The sequence below is a fragment of the Elephantulus edwardii genome, unplaced genomic scaffold (assembly GCF_000299155.1).
Source record: "Elephantulus edwardii isolate Elephantulus edwardi_28Jun2011 unplaced genomic scaffold, EleEdw1.0 scaffold00194, whole genome shotgun sequence".
Lineage (NCBI taxonomy): Eukaryota > Metazoa > Chordata > Mammalia > Macroscelidea > Macroscelididae > Elephantulus > Elephantulus edwardii.
Window position 1 is genome coordinate 28,602 of NW_006399944.1, and position 15,896 is coordinate 44,497.

At 41.9% G+C, this 15,896-nt stretch overlaps 1 protein-coding gene across 1 annotated transcript in view; it reads left to right on the forward strand.

The window, feature by feature from the left end:
- Positions 1–6,901: 6,901 nt before the first annotated feature.
- The window catches only part of CD109 (CD109 molecule), a 216,558-nt gene continuing 207,563 nt past the window's right edge, over positions 6,902–15,896 (forward strand). The window contains exons 1-2 of the mRNA XM_006896965.1: positions 6,902–6,975; positions 8,904–9,076. Coding sequence (XP_006897027.1) covers positions 6,902–6,975; positions 8,904–9,076 — 247 coding nt within the window. The remainder of the gene's footprint in view (positions 6,976–8,903; positions 9,077–15,896) is intronic.

The window sequence follows — 15,896 nt, forward strand, 5'->3', positions numbered from 1 at the left end:
AGCAAACGGAAGCTGTGAACAATCTCAATCTCTTCGCCATCCATCCTGACGCTGCCAATTGGTCCAGTGGTGAGAATCTTTGTCTTCTTGACAATGAGCCTCAGTCCATTTAATATACGAAATTTCTGAACTTTTAAAAAATTTTACTGGTTTTTTTTTTGTGTGTGTACCATCAAATTGGATCTGACTGGTACAGAAGATAGCCCCTCCTTCTCCAGCAGAGCTTCTGGTAGATTTGAACCAATTTCCAAACTTTTATAATGTTTGGATGCATTAAAAATTTAATAGGAATGTCTAGGATGTACTATATATCATAAAATAGCACTTCATATGGTACTAGTGCTTCCCAAATCAGTTTCAATTATCTGGGAATGAAGGAATGGAAATTCCAGTGATTCATTTACTACCCCTGTTGACCCATTAATGAATTTCCATTTCCCTAGTTCTTGCGACATTATGTTCTGCTGGTGTAGTTATAAGAGAGCACTTCTTCCATTAGGGAATGCTGCAATGCTTTGGTTAAAGTGGTAGTTGAAATGACCACCTGATGACTCAGGGCTCCTCATGACAGTGAATTAGCAACCAAAAAAGAACTTGTTACATTGACTAAAGTGATTGATTGATGCTAATTGTCAAGGGTTTACCAATGGAGGTAAGGAGTATTTTTGGAATGCATAATTGATCAGTAAAAAATGACCATGCAATAGAGAAAGGACTGCTGGTGACCCAGACTTTTGAAAATGAAGGTTTGGGTCCCCTACTAGTCAAGGTACCATGACCACCGTAGATACTCCAAGGGTAAAGAAAACTTTAAATGGGTAGCAAAAGAAGGTGTTTTTATGAGTATTACAGGAGAAACAGAACCTGTGATAGCTATTTACATCTCTTGCTTATTTTAGGTGCATGCATTTGTGTAGATTTTAGCCAATTTCCCCCTTCTTCCTCTTGTTCTTCTACGATATAACATGAGATGTGCCAATAGGAGTTAACATTTTACTTTGAGCATTAAACTTACAGGACATTAAAGGGAGAATATCAATCAGCTAGAAGAGGCATGCCTCTGTGTGGGCAGTGCAATTCCTTAACCACTAGGCTCCCAGCTCTTCTTAGAAGAGGTGTAACAACAACAAAAGATGCATAGAATGTTTTCACCCTCTTGGAGCTAAGGTTAGGCCTTTTTAGGTTACAAAAGGGATAATCGCATTATACTACGTGCAGATGTAATTTTACTATTTTCTTTATTTGGGAATGAATTATGGTCAAAAATACATACGGAAGACAGCTTGATCAGATATGGAATATGGTAGAGTTGTACTGTGCCATCTTAGTTAAGTTGCAACTAAAATTTTCCGAATTCTCATCTTTGTTTGGTTTTGAGTTTGTCTTGGTCAAAGAAAACATTTTATGTCAGATTTGGAAGCCCGAGTGTGAAGCAAATGTATTTTGTTTTTATTCTCTGAAAGTTGATGCTGAGTACAAGCAAGTAGGCATGTGTACATATTGTCACTGACTGATCTGCTTTGGAGACAGAAACCACTAAAGCATGATGCCTTCAGTTTTTCTGAATTCTGGACCTAGTGTATATGTAGCTTTGGGTGAAGGGGATTAGCTTTATCTACAGGTTATCTGTGAATCTGGAGGGGTGAGAAAGAGGTGGGTGCCAGTTTTCTCTTGTCTTTTCTTGTTTGTCTTTATCCACATTTACTTTTCTCCACAATTGTCATTCTGGCTGATTTCAAAGGCTCAAAGGTACAAATGATACAAAAGTTCCACAAAATATGCAGAGGTAATTTTCTGATTAAACCACACAGCTCAGGAAAGATGTGAACAATGGCATGAGGGTCTTATGCCAAACACCGATGTAAAAGGAACAAATGCTGGGTGGAAAAGGTGGAGTCCGACATCTACTAACTCCACAAAGAGAAACTTTCTGTTGTAAAATGGGACTGATATTGTGGTTGGGGGGAACTTAAAATAAGAGGGGGTAAATAATGTATACTGCATTGAAACAGATGAGGAAGAGAACTGTTTAAAAGGAATATGTTGTTGTTGTTATGTGCCATCGAGTCTCTTGAGACCCATAGCAACCCTATGTGGAAGAGCCCTAAACACCCTTCTATCCTGTGCCAACCTCGTTGTCTCTGACACAATCATTCCCACCACCCTGATCACAGAATTGATCCACCTCACGGAGGGTCTTTCTCTCCTGCACTGTCCTTCACTCTCCCAAACATGATGTCTCTCTCCAAGGACTGGTCCCTCCTTGCAACATGCCCAAAATATATGAGACGAAGCTTCGGAATCCTTGACTCCAAGGAGCATTACGGCTTATAATTAAGTATTTTCATGACAAAAGTCCAGAATAAGAGGCGCATAGTAAAGTGGACTTGGGGGGGAGGATTATACAACAATGAAAGAATTTTCTTTTTCTTCAAAGAGAGAAGAGAACTGGCGTGGGAAGAGAGGAAAGTGTGCAACAATGTGTGAATAGAAATCCAAAGTCTCTGTAAATATTCATTAAAATTTAAAAAAAATGTAAAAAAAAAAGAGAAACTTTCCTTGTCAATAGCATTCACAACATACAACCAATTCACCAATTCCCATGAGATCACTTATTTCCCTCAGGCTCTTGCACTTAGTTCTGATTCCAAAAACCAATCTTCTGCTCTACTGGGTCTGAAATTCATTGCAACAGCTCACAGATCACATAGACCCGTACACATTATTATGGAGTTTGCTAAGGAACAATTTCTCAGAATAGCCTTTGAAGTGTGCTCATGGGCCCTTCAGCCTTCAGCTTTGCAGCTTTAGGCCAATATTATAAAGCATTTTTAGTCCTAGTCCTGCCAACTATGGTGTCGCCCCCCACCCCAAGTTCTTGAGCCAACTTGGGCAAAGGCCTCTGGTTCTGGTTCTGGTTCTGTAGGCAGCAGCCCCAAGTAATTTTTGTCTGACTTTGAGTCTCTAACTCTCTAGTGCAGCTGCTTTTGCATTTTTTACTTCTTTACTGGTGATTAGATTCTCAAAATCTACCACTGAGTCTGCTCAATTTAGTGGTGAGACAGCCAATCCCCTTGACACTCTATCAACTAATCTTTTGGCCTCCCTATTACAGTTACCTGCCTTTAATTGTTGTTATTATTAGGTATTGTCTAGTACAACTCATAGTGACGTTATGAACAACAGACTTGAACCCTGGCCTATCCTGTGCCATCCTCGTCATCTCCGACACACTTGAGCCCATTGCTGCTGTCACTGTGTCAATCTATCTCTGTGGGTCTTCCTCTCTTTCACTGATTCTCCAACTTTCCAAGCATGATATCCCTTTCCAAGGAATAGCTTCTCCTAGCAAGATGTCCCAAGTATGAAAGATGAAGCTCTGCCATCCTTGCCTCCAAGGAGCACTCTGGATGCACTTTCCCAAGACATATCTGTTTGGGTTTTTTTTTAGCAGTTCATGGACTATTCAGCACTCTTCTCCAACATCACAATTCAAAGGCATCTATTCTTGTGTCATTAATCATTATTGATTTCTCAGATGGACAGCAAGTGATAGAAAAGACTACAATCTGAATCCAGTACATGATAGTTTTCAAAACGGCATCATTACTCTTAAGTATTTTGGAGAGGTCCCTGACAGCAGAGTTACCCAATGCAATACATTTCCTGATTTCCTGACTGCTGGGGTAATGTAGTGATAAGGAATAGTACTGCCAATGCAAAAGGTACATAGTTTGAATCCATCAGCTGCTTTACAGGAGAAGGATGGGTAATATTTTCCCATGTGATTTACTGCCTTTGAAAATCCACTAGAGGGTCCGCTATGGGTTAGGTTCTTTCTTTTTTTTCTGGTTTAATGCTCCTTTAATATACTTCAGGGAGAGAACTCTGAGTCCCTCCCTGCTCTTAGAGGCTACAAACTTGCTGGCTTCTAATTTGTTCTTTGGTTTTTTCCTCTTAAAGAGCATCTCCTTAATTGGATAAGCCTACCCTCTCCCCAAATGTAGATCTACTCTTGAATAAGATTTCACATCCCCTCATTTTCTCTCTTAATTGAATATAGTTTATGGGATTTTGAAGAGTGGAGAGTAAACATATTTTACTGATGAGCCTTATCAATAGAACTGCTACCTCTGGTCTCTTTTTCTCTTTCTTTTTTTTTTTTATTTTAAATGCAGGAAAATGTGTACTGGAGTTTTCTTTTTTTTTTCCTTTTTAAAAAATTTATTATTAATTTCAATGAAAATTTACAGAGACTGGATTTCCGTTCATTCATTGTTGCACTTTTCTCCCCTCCCAACTTTTCCCTCTAGTAGACTACCCCCTTGGAAAAGTAAAAGAAAAATTCTTTCATTATTTTACAATCCCTCCCCCCAGGTCCACTCCACTATATAGCCTTTGCTCTGGACTCCTGTCATGACAAAAAGACTTAATCACATATCCCTTTTAAACAGTTTTCTCCCTCATCTGTTTCAATGCAGTATACACTATTAAACCCATCCTTCTCAGTTTCCTCCCAGCTATGGGTTAGTTTTTTTAACTCAACAACTCTCACCACCACCACTGCCACTATTGTGATGCTATTGTATATTTCTCAAGAAAAAGAGCTGCAATGTGTTGGGGACCCAAGTGTCTAGAGGGTCTTAGACAACCAGGAAGATGGTCCTTTTTTTTTTTGAGGTTGAGGGTTTTTTTTGTTTGTTTGTTTTGTTTTTTATTATTATCAATGAACATCTACAGAGATTTTGGGTTTTGGAATTCCATTCATTCATTGATGCACTTTTCTCCCCCACCCCCAGTTCACTCCTTTCCTTGAAAAGCAAAAGAAAAACTCCTTCACTGGTACACAATCCCCCCGCCACCCTCACATCCCCACTCCCACCCCAAGTATACTCCACTCTGCAACCCTCATTTTGGGCTCTTATGATAATCATAACGCCCTAAAATATATTAATTTTAAACTATTCTCTCCATCATTGGCTTCAATGCAGTAAACATAATTTATCCAGTTTTTCTCAGTCTTACCCCCACCCCAGTGTCAGCCCAGGAAGATGGTCTTTAGAGAAAAATCTAAATTTATCAATCTATCTCCAAGAAATGAATTCTTGAAAAGAACTATTCTGTACTTCTCAGCTTTTATCATGAGAACTTTCCAAATGTTACTCTACCTGAGGGCCTGTAGGCTGACATGCTGAATACAAGATCTGCTGAATCTGCATCTGCATTTTAGTGTGACTCTTCAGACAGTTTAGAGTTTGAGAAACTATAATTTAGATTTTGGCAAAACCTACATTTGACCCTGGTTTCCTCTCGGAACAACAGAAATGAGGAGACCAGGTCAACTGTCACAGCTGTTGAGAGAGGAGGTCTGTACCTAAAGGTTCACTCAGTCAGACACTTTTCCCCAAACCCCAGTCCTGCCTGGACAGGAAGTCTGCCACTAAAGATAGGCTACCTTTAGAAAGGACATATGGGACCACTGCAAGCTGTTCAGGAGGGTGAAAAAGGGTGGAACAGGAAAAGAGGAAAGAGAATTCTTGGACTCCCAAAACCACAGTTTGCCTAGGTGCTCTTTCCCCTTTATTTAGCTCATAGCTTTGTCATGAGGCATCCCTTTGCTGACCTTTTTTCCTTCTGTGATTTGACCTGTATGAAAATGTCACTATTTAAAATTTTGCTCCATTAATCAGAAAGTTTAAGTGGGCAGGGACTGAAAATGCTTTTTTTTTTAAAACAAAACAAAACTGGCAGTTCCTCTGCTTTTATGGTGTAGTCATGGTGAAATCTGAGTCATCTGAAGATGGTGCCAGTTGCCAAAAGCCCTTGAAAGGAGTTGCAGAAAAGGTAAGATGGTAAGACCCGAAGACAATTACTAGGCACCAGGGCACCAGACCTTCATTCCAGCAGGAAAGCTATTGTTAGGTGTTGGCAGCCAATTCTGACAATCCGGACTCTCAGGGAGTGAGAAGTAAGGGTGATGAGCAGAGCTGCCCCATAGCATTTCACAGGTTGAGACAGTAATCCTCTACCCTCCCCCCCTTTTCACCACAGCCAAGTGCTAAACTGTTGCACCACTAGCGCTCCAGGTCTATAGCAGAAAAGTCAACCTAATTATGTTTATACAAATTGCCCTATTTTTCCCAGTTCTAATGACTATTTTCGGTAGCAAATGCGTGCAGGGACAACCAAAGGGATACAAACTTCTCCCTCGAAAATTACTTTTCAAAGTTCTAAGCAGTAACTCCCAAAACTTCGGTGTGTCCTAGAGTCTTCTCTTTTCCTTTTTTTTTTTTTAAGCTGATTAACCCTTGTATTTTCCCCCAGAGGAAAATATCACAAATATATTTTAAACCAAAGAAGTTGAATGTATATACATTTAATCGCCCAGAAAGCATCCGTGTGTGTGTGTGTGTGTGTGTGTGTGTGTGTGTAGTCTGGAGGACAATGCTTGATTTTTTTCCCACTTCACATAGCTGCTATGAATTTATCCGCACAAGGATGGGCCTGTTTATTCACCCTGGGCATCTTTGGTAGCGCGCTTGTGTAAACAGTCCAGGCCGCCCCGTGGGCCAAGGAAGTGGGCGCCCTGTGGTCGCCGCAGGAGGAGGCTTTGCGGGGCCAGGTTGGGCTGGCCACACTGGGAGACTGCTTTCGGACAACCCTGGATTTGCGATATTTGCTGGAGGAGCGAGAAGCGCCATTGTGATGGGGGCGGGAGGGGTGGAGCCAAGAAGTCCTGTCTCAAATTAGACTCTCCCAAGGCTTTTTAGGCGCGCCCATTTCAGATTGCTAAACCTGAGTCAGGGAAAGAAAAAAATCAGAGAGGAGGTGGGAAGCCACACCCCGCAGGGCCCTTGAATTTTCTCTACAGCCCACCGCTGCGGGAGCAGACGCCACCGAGATGCAGGGTTCTCCGCTTCTGAACGCCGTCCAGCTCCTCTGCGTGTGCACAGCAGCGCTGGCCGCGGCCCCCCGGTAGGAGTGCAGGGAGGGGGCGCGGGCGGGCAGGGGTGAGGGGAAGGGGCGCGGGCGAAAGGGCGTGGGCGGAAAGGGGCCCAGGGGACAGAGGGAGGGCGCGAGCGCGCAGCGGGGCGAGGGCGGGTGTCCGGAGGCCCGTGCAGGGGCGTGAGGCGTGGGGTGGCTCTGGAGCAGGCTGGCCCGGGCTTACCGAGGTGGCTCTGCTCCGCGATGTCAGTAACCCATTGCCCGCCGCTGGCCTGGAGACCTGAGCACATGTCGCTTTAGCCTGCTCTCTGTGGGACAGCTGTCTTCTTCCCTAGAGGAGGAGTTGTTTAAAAGTCTCTTTCTACTGACTTTATAAAGATGTTCACTTTTAGTTCACGTTGCCTTTCCTTTTTTTACTGCACAACTTTTAGTCCCATAGAACCTGCCTGCTTTTCTCCAGAGTTTAAGGGCACTCCTTTCCCAGCTCCCCTTTTCAGGAAGCTCGAGTTTGGCACTGCCAGAATTAGGCTGAGGTGATTGAAGTGTGAGTTCAAGTTGCAGCTACTGTAGGAAGATAGTTTAAGGGAGCGGGAAAGACAAGCAGTCCCCAGGGTTAAAACCGATTATAAAGACCTCCTAGTTAAACCTCTATACCTCCTAGTTAGTTTCAAGCCACCCACGAAGGTCTTTTATATTTACAATCCAAGGTATATTCAGTGCTTCCTAATAATCAAAGCTACACAGGAGAGCAAAGGAGGTACAAAACACCACTGTCTTGACTGTGTTGTTTAAAGAAGTTGCAGTATGTGGAAGTGTTTAATTTTTTAATGCATGATAAGGTACAGCATTTACTAGAAACTGAGACAAACATTTGACAAATTGAGGTTAGATGTTATTTAACTGTTTGGAGTACTGTTCTGATTTACTATATTTAACTATTTAGAGTACTGTTCTACTTTACTTGATTTAAGAACAGATTGAGGAATGGAACTGCTTTATAATCCCAGAGCTCCCTGTAGTAAAAGTGCCTTATTCTTGTAGGGTTTGTAGTTAAACCTTAACTCTTAGTTTGCACAGGGAAAGTGCTATTCTTGTGATTTCCGTGTTAGCCCCCTCCATGTTTTGTTACACAACTGGAAATTTTACTGCTTAGTTTGCCTTGAGAGAGTTCTGGTGGCCTAGGGGTAAAGAGTTGTGTTGCCAGCCCAAAGGCAAGCAGTTCGAATGTATCAGCTGCTTCAAGAGAGAAAGAAGGGCAATCTCCTGTGCCATTGGCTACCTTTGAAACCCATTGGAGGGTCTGCTATGAGTTAGTTCTGACTTGCCAATACATGACGATAGTTTATCTTAAGATATTTTAATCAGTATATGGCTAGATGACATTTTCTTGAGTGCATGCCCAAGCATAAAGGTTTAAATAAATAAGAGTTCTTCCCCCCCAAAAAAAGTGGAAATCATAACACAGGACTTTTGTAATAGTAGTAGTGCTTAAATTACTAGAGGGTGCAGGGTTGCACCCACAAAGAAGCTGATAGATTCAAAGCATGTACCTTTGGGTTGGCAATACGTATTTTGTGTTTTTTCTTCTAATTATGAAAATAATGCATACTCAGTGCTTGTCATGCAGTAAACACAAATAAAGCAAAGACATAAAAAGCACCAGCTTTGAATCCACGGGCTACTCCTTGGTAGAATGATGGGTAATCATCTCCTGTGCAGTTTATAGCCTCTGAAAACCTGCTTAAGGGTCAGCCATGAGTAATTTCTGACCCTACAGCACATAACAAGCTGTTTTAATATTTTAATGCAGTTGCTAAGTGGAACAGCGGGGCAATGCTAAATGGAACAGTTGCAGTTGGCACAGCATACTGAGTATCTAGTGAAACTTGAGTGCCAACAAGAAATGGAGATGTGAAGTTAATAAGCACTTTGCTTTTCCCTTGTTGGGAATTCTCTAGACCCACGTTTCTGGTGGTAGCTCCTGGGATCGTCAGGCCAGGAGGCAATGTTACTATTGGGGTGGAACTTCTGGAGCACAGCCCCTCACCAGTGATTGTGAAGGCTGAGCTGTTGAAGACAACATCCAACTACACTACCCTCCTCCTGGAAACAGAAGGCATCTTTGAAAAAGGTAAGATGAACAGCATTAAGTCCAACCTTTTGTACTGATAGTTGGAGTGCCTCTTTTAAAGGAAAGCCTTTAAAATGAGATTGAAAGTTTACACCGTAAATTGGTTTTCTGCTCAACAATTAATACTCATTATGGGACGTTGGTTACAATCCCTGTATTGTAACAGCCCCCTTCCCATTTGATAATTGAAATGTTCTAATAAAACCATGTGTTCGGGAGGGTAAGGAACCTTGGTGGCACAGTATACAGCAAGCTATGCTAACTGAAAAGGAGTTGGGGCATGGAGTTTCTCAGGAGAGTTAGGTATTTTTTTTTTTAGACTATGAGCTTTATTTCCCCATTCCCTGCTCAGGATATTTGTGACATTTTATATACTATTTTAATTTTATTGTGTTTTTTAATGAAAGTTTACAGAAAAGTTGGATTTTTATTCATTCATTGTATACTTTCCTCCCTACCCCCCCCACCCCAGTTCACTTTTATTTTTCTTACCAGACATAGCCATTTGCATCAGGGACCTTAATGATCTCAATTATCCTTAAGGATCATAACATGGCTTTAATATTACCAGCTTTAAAAATATCTCTGCAAAGGAGAGTTTGTATAAATCCACCCTATTTCACTTTTCATATTTTAGTGGTGGCACCGAGCTTCCCAAGAGTTGAGAAGTACATACTATCATATGCCTGAGAATAGCAGACCGTGTAGTTAACAGGTCCCTGACACAAAGCCATATTTATTTCATGCAAAGAATTTTAATAAAGAGGCCTGAGGTAAGGACAAGAAAAGCTAGACAGTAGCTTCAATTCAGTGTTATGGAATGTTTAAGATAGTTGCGGGTGGGGAAAAAAAAACACTGTATAAAGTAGGAACCACTTATAGCCTAGTTGGTAAGGTGCTGCATGGCCAAGCCAAAGGCAGACAGTTCAAATTCACCAGCTACTCCACGGGAGAAAGGTAGACAGCTCCTCCCTCCATGTGATTTATAGCCTCTGATGAGCCACTGAGGTTCAGCTGTGTGTTGACTCCACTCAAGGACACACAACAACAACAACAACTTGTACAAGAGCTGTGTAGTCTCTTGTTTCCAATTTGGGTTCTACCTGCATCAGGATTGATTTTGGTCAGTGAATGTGTTCTTTTTCAATAGTGAGAGGGAAAATACCCATATATCTACATCTATCTGTTGGTTGTTGTTATGGTGGTATCATGTACCATCAAGTTGGAACTGACTCATAGCTGACCTTCCAGTGGGTTTTCAAAGGTGGTAAATCGCATGAGAAGAAATTACCCATCTCCCTCCCACAGAGAAGCTGGTGGATTCAAAACATGTGGCTTTGGATTGCTGTTGTTATTGCCGTCGAGTCACTTGGGACTCAAAGCAACTCTATGTACAAGAGCCCTAAACCATGCTCTATCCTGTGCCAACCTCACCGTCTCCAACATACTTATTCCCACTACCCCAATCACAGAATCAATCCATCTCATCGAGGGTCTTTCTCTCCTGTGCCGTCCCTCCACTCTCCCAAACATGATGTCCCTCTCCCAAACATGATGTCCCTCTCCAAGGACTGGTCCCTCCTTGCAACATTCCCAAAGTATGTCAGATGAAGCTTCAGAATCCTTGACTCCAAGGAGCAGCCTGGCTTCACTCTCTCCTAGACAAACCTATTTGTTCTCCTAGCAATCCATGGTATATTCAACACTCTTTTCCAGCACCACAGCTCAAAGACATCAATTCTCTATCATCCCTATTCACTGTCCAACTCTCCGATGCATAGCACACAATTGCAAAGACTATAGCCTGGATCTGACGCACCTTAGTCTCCAGCCTGACGTTGTTGCTCTTCAGTACTCTGGAGAGGTCCCTGACAGCTGACTTTCCCAGTGCAATTTGTCTCTACATTTCCTGGCTACTGGTACCAAGAGTGTTGACTATGGAGCCAAGCAAACTAAAACTGTTAACTATCTCAATCTCTTCACCATCCATAATGATGCTGCCAATTGGTCCAGTGGTGAGAATCTTTGTTTTCTTGATGTGGAGCTTCAATCCATATTGAAGGCTGCAGTCCTTGACCCTCTGTGGCAAGCGCCTCAGGTTCTCCTCAGTTTTAGCAAGCAGGGTTGTGTCATATGCATAACGCAGATTGTTGATAGATCTTGCCCCAATCCTGATGCCACATCCCCCCTCATACAGCCCAGCGTCTCGGATGATCTGTTCTGCATACAGATTGAAAAGGTATGGAGACAGAATACATCCCTGGCGTTTCCCCCCCCCCCTTTCTGATTTTGAGCCATGTAGTGTCTCCTTTCTCTGTTCTGGTGACTTCTCTTGGTCCAAGTTTAGGTTTTGTATAAGCACAATCAAATGTTCTGGGATTCCCATTCTTCTCAGAGTCAGCCATAGCTTGTTGTGATCCACACAGTCAGAAGTCTTTGCATAGTCAATGAAGCACAGATAGACATGCCTCTGGTACTCTCTGCTTTCTGCCAAGATCCATCTAACTTTAGCACATTTATTGTATTTTATCTTCTAATTGTGAAAACAATGCATACTCAGTACTTGCAACTCAATAAACACAAATAAAGCCAAGAAATAAAAATCACCCATAATTCTGTCATCATAATGTAAACACTCTTAACTGAACACAGTAAGTTGAGGCAGAAATTCCTATAATATTAAGAATCATCTTTTAAAAATCATGAAAAAGGATTTCGCAACAGTTTAGCACGTAATATTAGTGCTTTATCAGTATAGAGAATAAACACTATCACAAAAACAAGATAAATCAAAGTATAGTTAGATCAGAGGTTCTTTAAGCACTAGAACGTCACTGACTGGGTCAGTAATTTGGGGAATTGTTATTAGGTGCCGTAGGGTTGCGTATGACTTATCAATATGCTAAGAACAACAGACTGAAACCTTCTGTCATGTGCCATTCTCATGATATCTGCTGTACTCAAGCCAATTTTTGTAGTTACTGTGTTTCCCCTGACCCTTTTCCAGCAGGATGTCTTTTTTTCTAAGGAGTGTTCCCTCCTGACGATATATGTGCAATATATATGAAAATATCTATGAAAAAGAAATGAAATGAAGTTTCCCCATCCTTGTCTCTAAGGAGCACCTTGATTGTGCTTCCTCCGTGACAGATTTGTTTGCTCTTTTGGCAATCCCTGGTATATTCAGTACTCTTTTTCAGCACTTTTTCAAAGGCATTGATTCTTTTTTTTTGGCTAATCTTATTTTTTGTCCAACTTTCAGATGCATAGAAAGCAATTGAAAATATCATAGCTTGGGCCAGGCATTTTTTTAACTGATATCATTGCTTTTTAGCACTTTGGAGAGGTCTTGCCTTCCCCACTATAACATGTCTTTTGATTTCTTGACTATTGCTACCAGTGAGTCGTGTTTGTTGATTCAAGTGAAATAACATCATTGATAACATTAATCTTTTCTTTATCTGTTAGGATGTTGCCTGTTGATCCAGTGGTGAGGATTTTTTTGTTTGAGGTATGAGTCAGGGAAGACTTTATTCCTCATGTCAGGGGAGGGAGAAATCTTGTTTCATTGGAGAAGTTAGTGCTAAGGTGTAAGTTTGAGTTTGTGAACTTATTCTATATTGCAGGAGCTGGGTGATCTTGGACAGCCTTTTCTTTTTTCCCTTCCTTTATTTTACTTTTTTTTTTTTTAGTATTTTGATAGTCTGTTTTTATTGGGTTTTGTAAAAAGGGAAAAAAAGTCATGCAGTTTTCTCCATCCAAATACACCTGAACATTTCCCAAAGCTGAGCAAGTAATGTCTTATGTGATCTAGTTAAACACTTTTAACAGTGTGTGGTGATAGAGGTTTTTCTTAATTTGCTAAATGGTTTCTAAGTCTTAGAAAAAAAGACTAATATTGAATTTTCCAATATACATTTGATTTTTAAAAAACTACCTGGTTTACCTTGCCTGTTCCAATTTAAGATAAGGCTGGTGACTCAAAGCACCACATTTTCAGACATGTTTCATGCACTGTCTTCATACGCTGAATGCAAGGAATGTGCAATAGGGTGTTCAGATAGTATGTTGACTTTCTGGTAAAGATCATACAGAATATAATTGTTCCTGCCATCCTGGAAATAAAGTGCTCTCTGGTCCCTTGATTAAAAGATGCCTTGAAGGTTATCATTATCTTAATGTTCAATGGAATAGCTTTTGTGGCATAACATAAACTGCCAAGATAATCAGACAGCTTTTTCTTGAGAGCTTATTTGAAGGTTTTAGGAGGGGAGTGCGTCTACCTGTATACCCTTGAATGAAGGTTGGTCTTCCTTTTATCGGGGATGGTTGTCCTCTTCAAGCGAGCTTGCATCTTTTGGGAGGGACGGACATGGATTGGTGAGGGAGGAAGGGTACACTTGCCTAGCCAGCCAGATCAGCCGAATCAACCCTGGCGATCAATGGAGTGGCAAATGTCGCAGCCAGATCGCTTCACATCCAGACAGCCTTTTCTTAAGGGCTGTACGTCTCAATTTATTTGTAAGATTGGGATAATAAAACTTACTTCCCAATTGTAAAATTAATTTTAATAAAAAACATCTGGCATAGATTGAATGACATCCCTCCTCCACATACATATCAGTTTGGTTAGTTCATTATTCTCAGTTTTGAGTGATGGTCCTCCTTTTTGTGATTTGATGCAATTATCCTCCATTTGGTGAAATGTTACAAACCCTAACATTTAAAAAAAAATTTATTTTTTTATATTACTCTGATTCATTTACAAAGTTTGAATACATTGTCACAAAAGATCCTTCCCATTTCCTTCACCCCACCCACCCATTGAATTGTGCAACCCTATGATTAACACCCTCCTCCCACCCTCCCCCTTCTGTTTCCATCCTCTCTCCTGCCTTGGATCCTCATACTCATTCTACAATAATGCAAACCCTAACTTCTGTGGTTAATAAGACAGGATTAGGTTATGTTAGAGAGGAACACTTTAATCACAAACTTGATCTATCCTGGGGTGTGGTCTGCATCATGTTTTATTTTATGAGACATAAAAAGAGAGAGAAGCAGAGAGAGAAGGGCATTAGTGTTCTATTGAGAAAAAGGAGCTAGGAGTAGAATGCATCTTTTCGACCAAGGTTTCCTGTATTGAGAATCTCCTAGATCCAGGAAAAGATTCATTCCCAGACACATGGTAATGTCCAAGGGAAACTAGCCTCAGAAATATTGAAAGAGACAAAGGTCTTCCTCCAGAGGTGATGCAGAGTGAAGGCCTTCCATTACAACTGGTGCTTTGACTTCAGACTTCTAGCTTCCTAGCTGTTAGGGAATCTATTACTGCTTGTTAAACCATCTATTTGTGATATTTTCAGGTAGAGCAGCCCCAGAGAATGAGGAGAGATCTTGGTGCAAGAGTGGCATGCTGCTGTAACAAGTGGAAGTGGTTTTGGTATTAGTTCTGGGTAGAGGCTGGAAGAGTGTTTAAGGTGTCTAACAGGAAGAAAGGAGCCCTGGTGGCCTAGTGCTAGATTATGCCATTACACTCACTCCTCACTTATTGACATGATTAGGTCCCCAAAACACGTTGTTACAAAACATTGGCTGTATGTGACTCAGGAGTATCAGCCCATCTTGGTGCCAGTGTCTATTTCCCTGGTTTCTCACTGCCTGTCAGATCCTCTGGTGCCTCTTAGGATGAACCTGGCATGGCAGGCCCACCTTGCCACTGCACTTTCTCCACAGTTGTTGAGCCCGTGGGGTTTAGAAGTGGCCATGCTGTCCATTGAGTGTTGCCCACATCTCCTGGTGTCCACCCTCATCCTGCAGTCCTGTGTGAATCCTTCCATCCTTTCCATGCCTACCTCCATGGACCTACCCAATGTCTTCAAGCCGTTCCCTGGGCTCCCTGGTCGACCCACAGCCTAGCATTGTCCTGTTGTTGCTCAGCATCTTTTGTGGTGGACAAATGGGAGGAGGCATCACGTAGCTGTTTAGCCACCACCTTTACTGGTGGTTTTTTATTATACCATTAAGACATCACATGGAGGCTGTTAATGGGACTCAGCCCATCCGAGGCACCACCTGAGAATTTTTTCCAAGTTGTTGTAAATGTGAATGTTGGCTAATGAGGTAGTTGTTAAGTGAGGCATAGGTGTACATAATTGCCAAACCATGGAGGATCATGGCCAGCTAAGTGTTACTGTCACCTCTCACTTTGATGTTTGGTATTTGCCGGATATATATTGTTAATGTGTGTGCGTATACCGTCAAATCAGATCTGACTGGTACAGGAGGATATTGCTCCTCCTTCTCCGGCAGAGCATCTGGTGGATTCGAACCGTGTACCTCTGGGATTGCAGTGCAGCTTCTTGCCACTAGGCCACCAGAGCTCCCATATGGATCATAACAAACTGTGGCTGACTCTGAGAAGAATGGGAATCCCAGAACATTTAATTGTGCTAATGCGAAACCTATACTTGGACCAAGAGGCAGTAGTCAGAACAGAGCAGGGCAACACTGCATGGTTCAAAATTGGGAAGGGTGTACACCAGGGATGCGTCCTGTCTCCATACCTTTTCAACCTGTATGCAGAGCAGATTATCGGAGAGGCAGGGCTCTATGAGAAGCGTGGCGTTAGGATTGGTGAACGATCTGTCAACAGTCTGCATTATGCAGATGACACAACCCTGCTCGCTGAAACTGAGGAGGACCTCTTGCCCTTACTGCAGAGGGTCAAGGACTGCAGCCTTCGATATGGACTGAGGCTCAATGTCCAGAAGACAAAAATTCCCACCACTGGACCAATCGGTATCATCAGGATGGATGG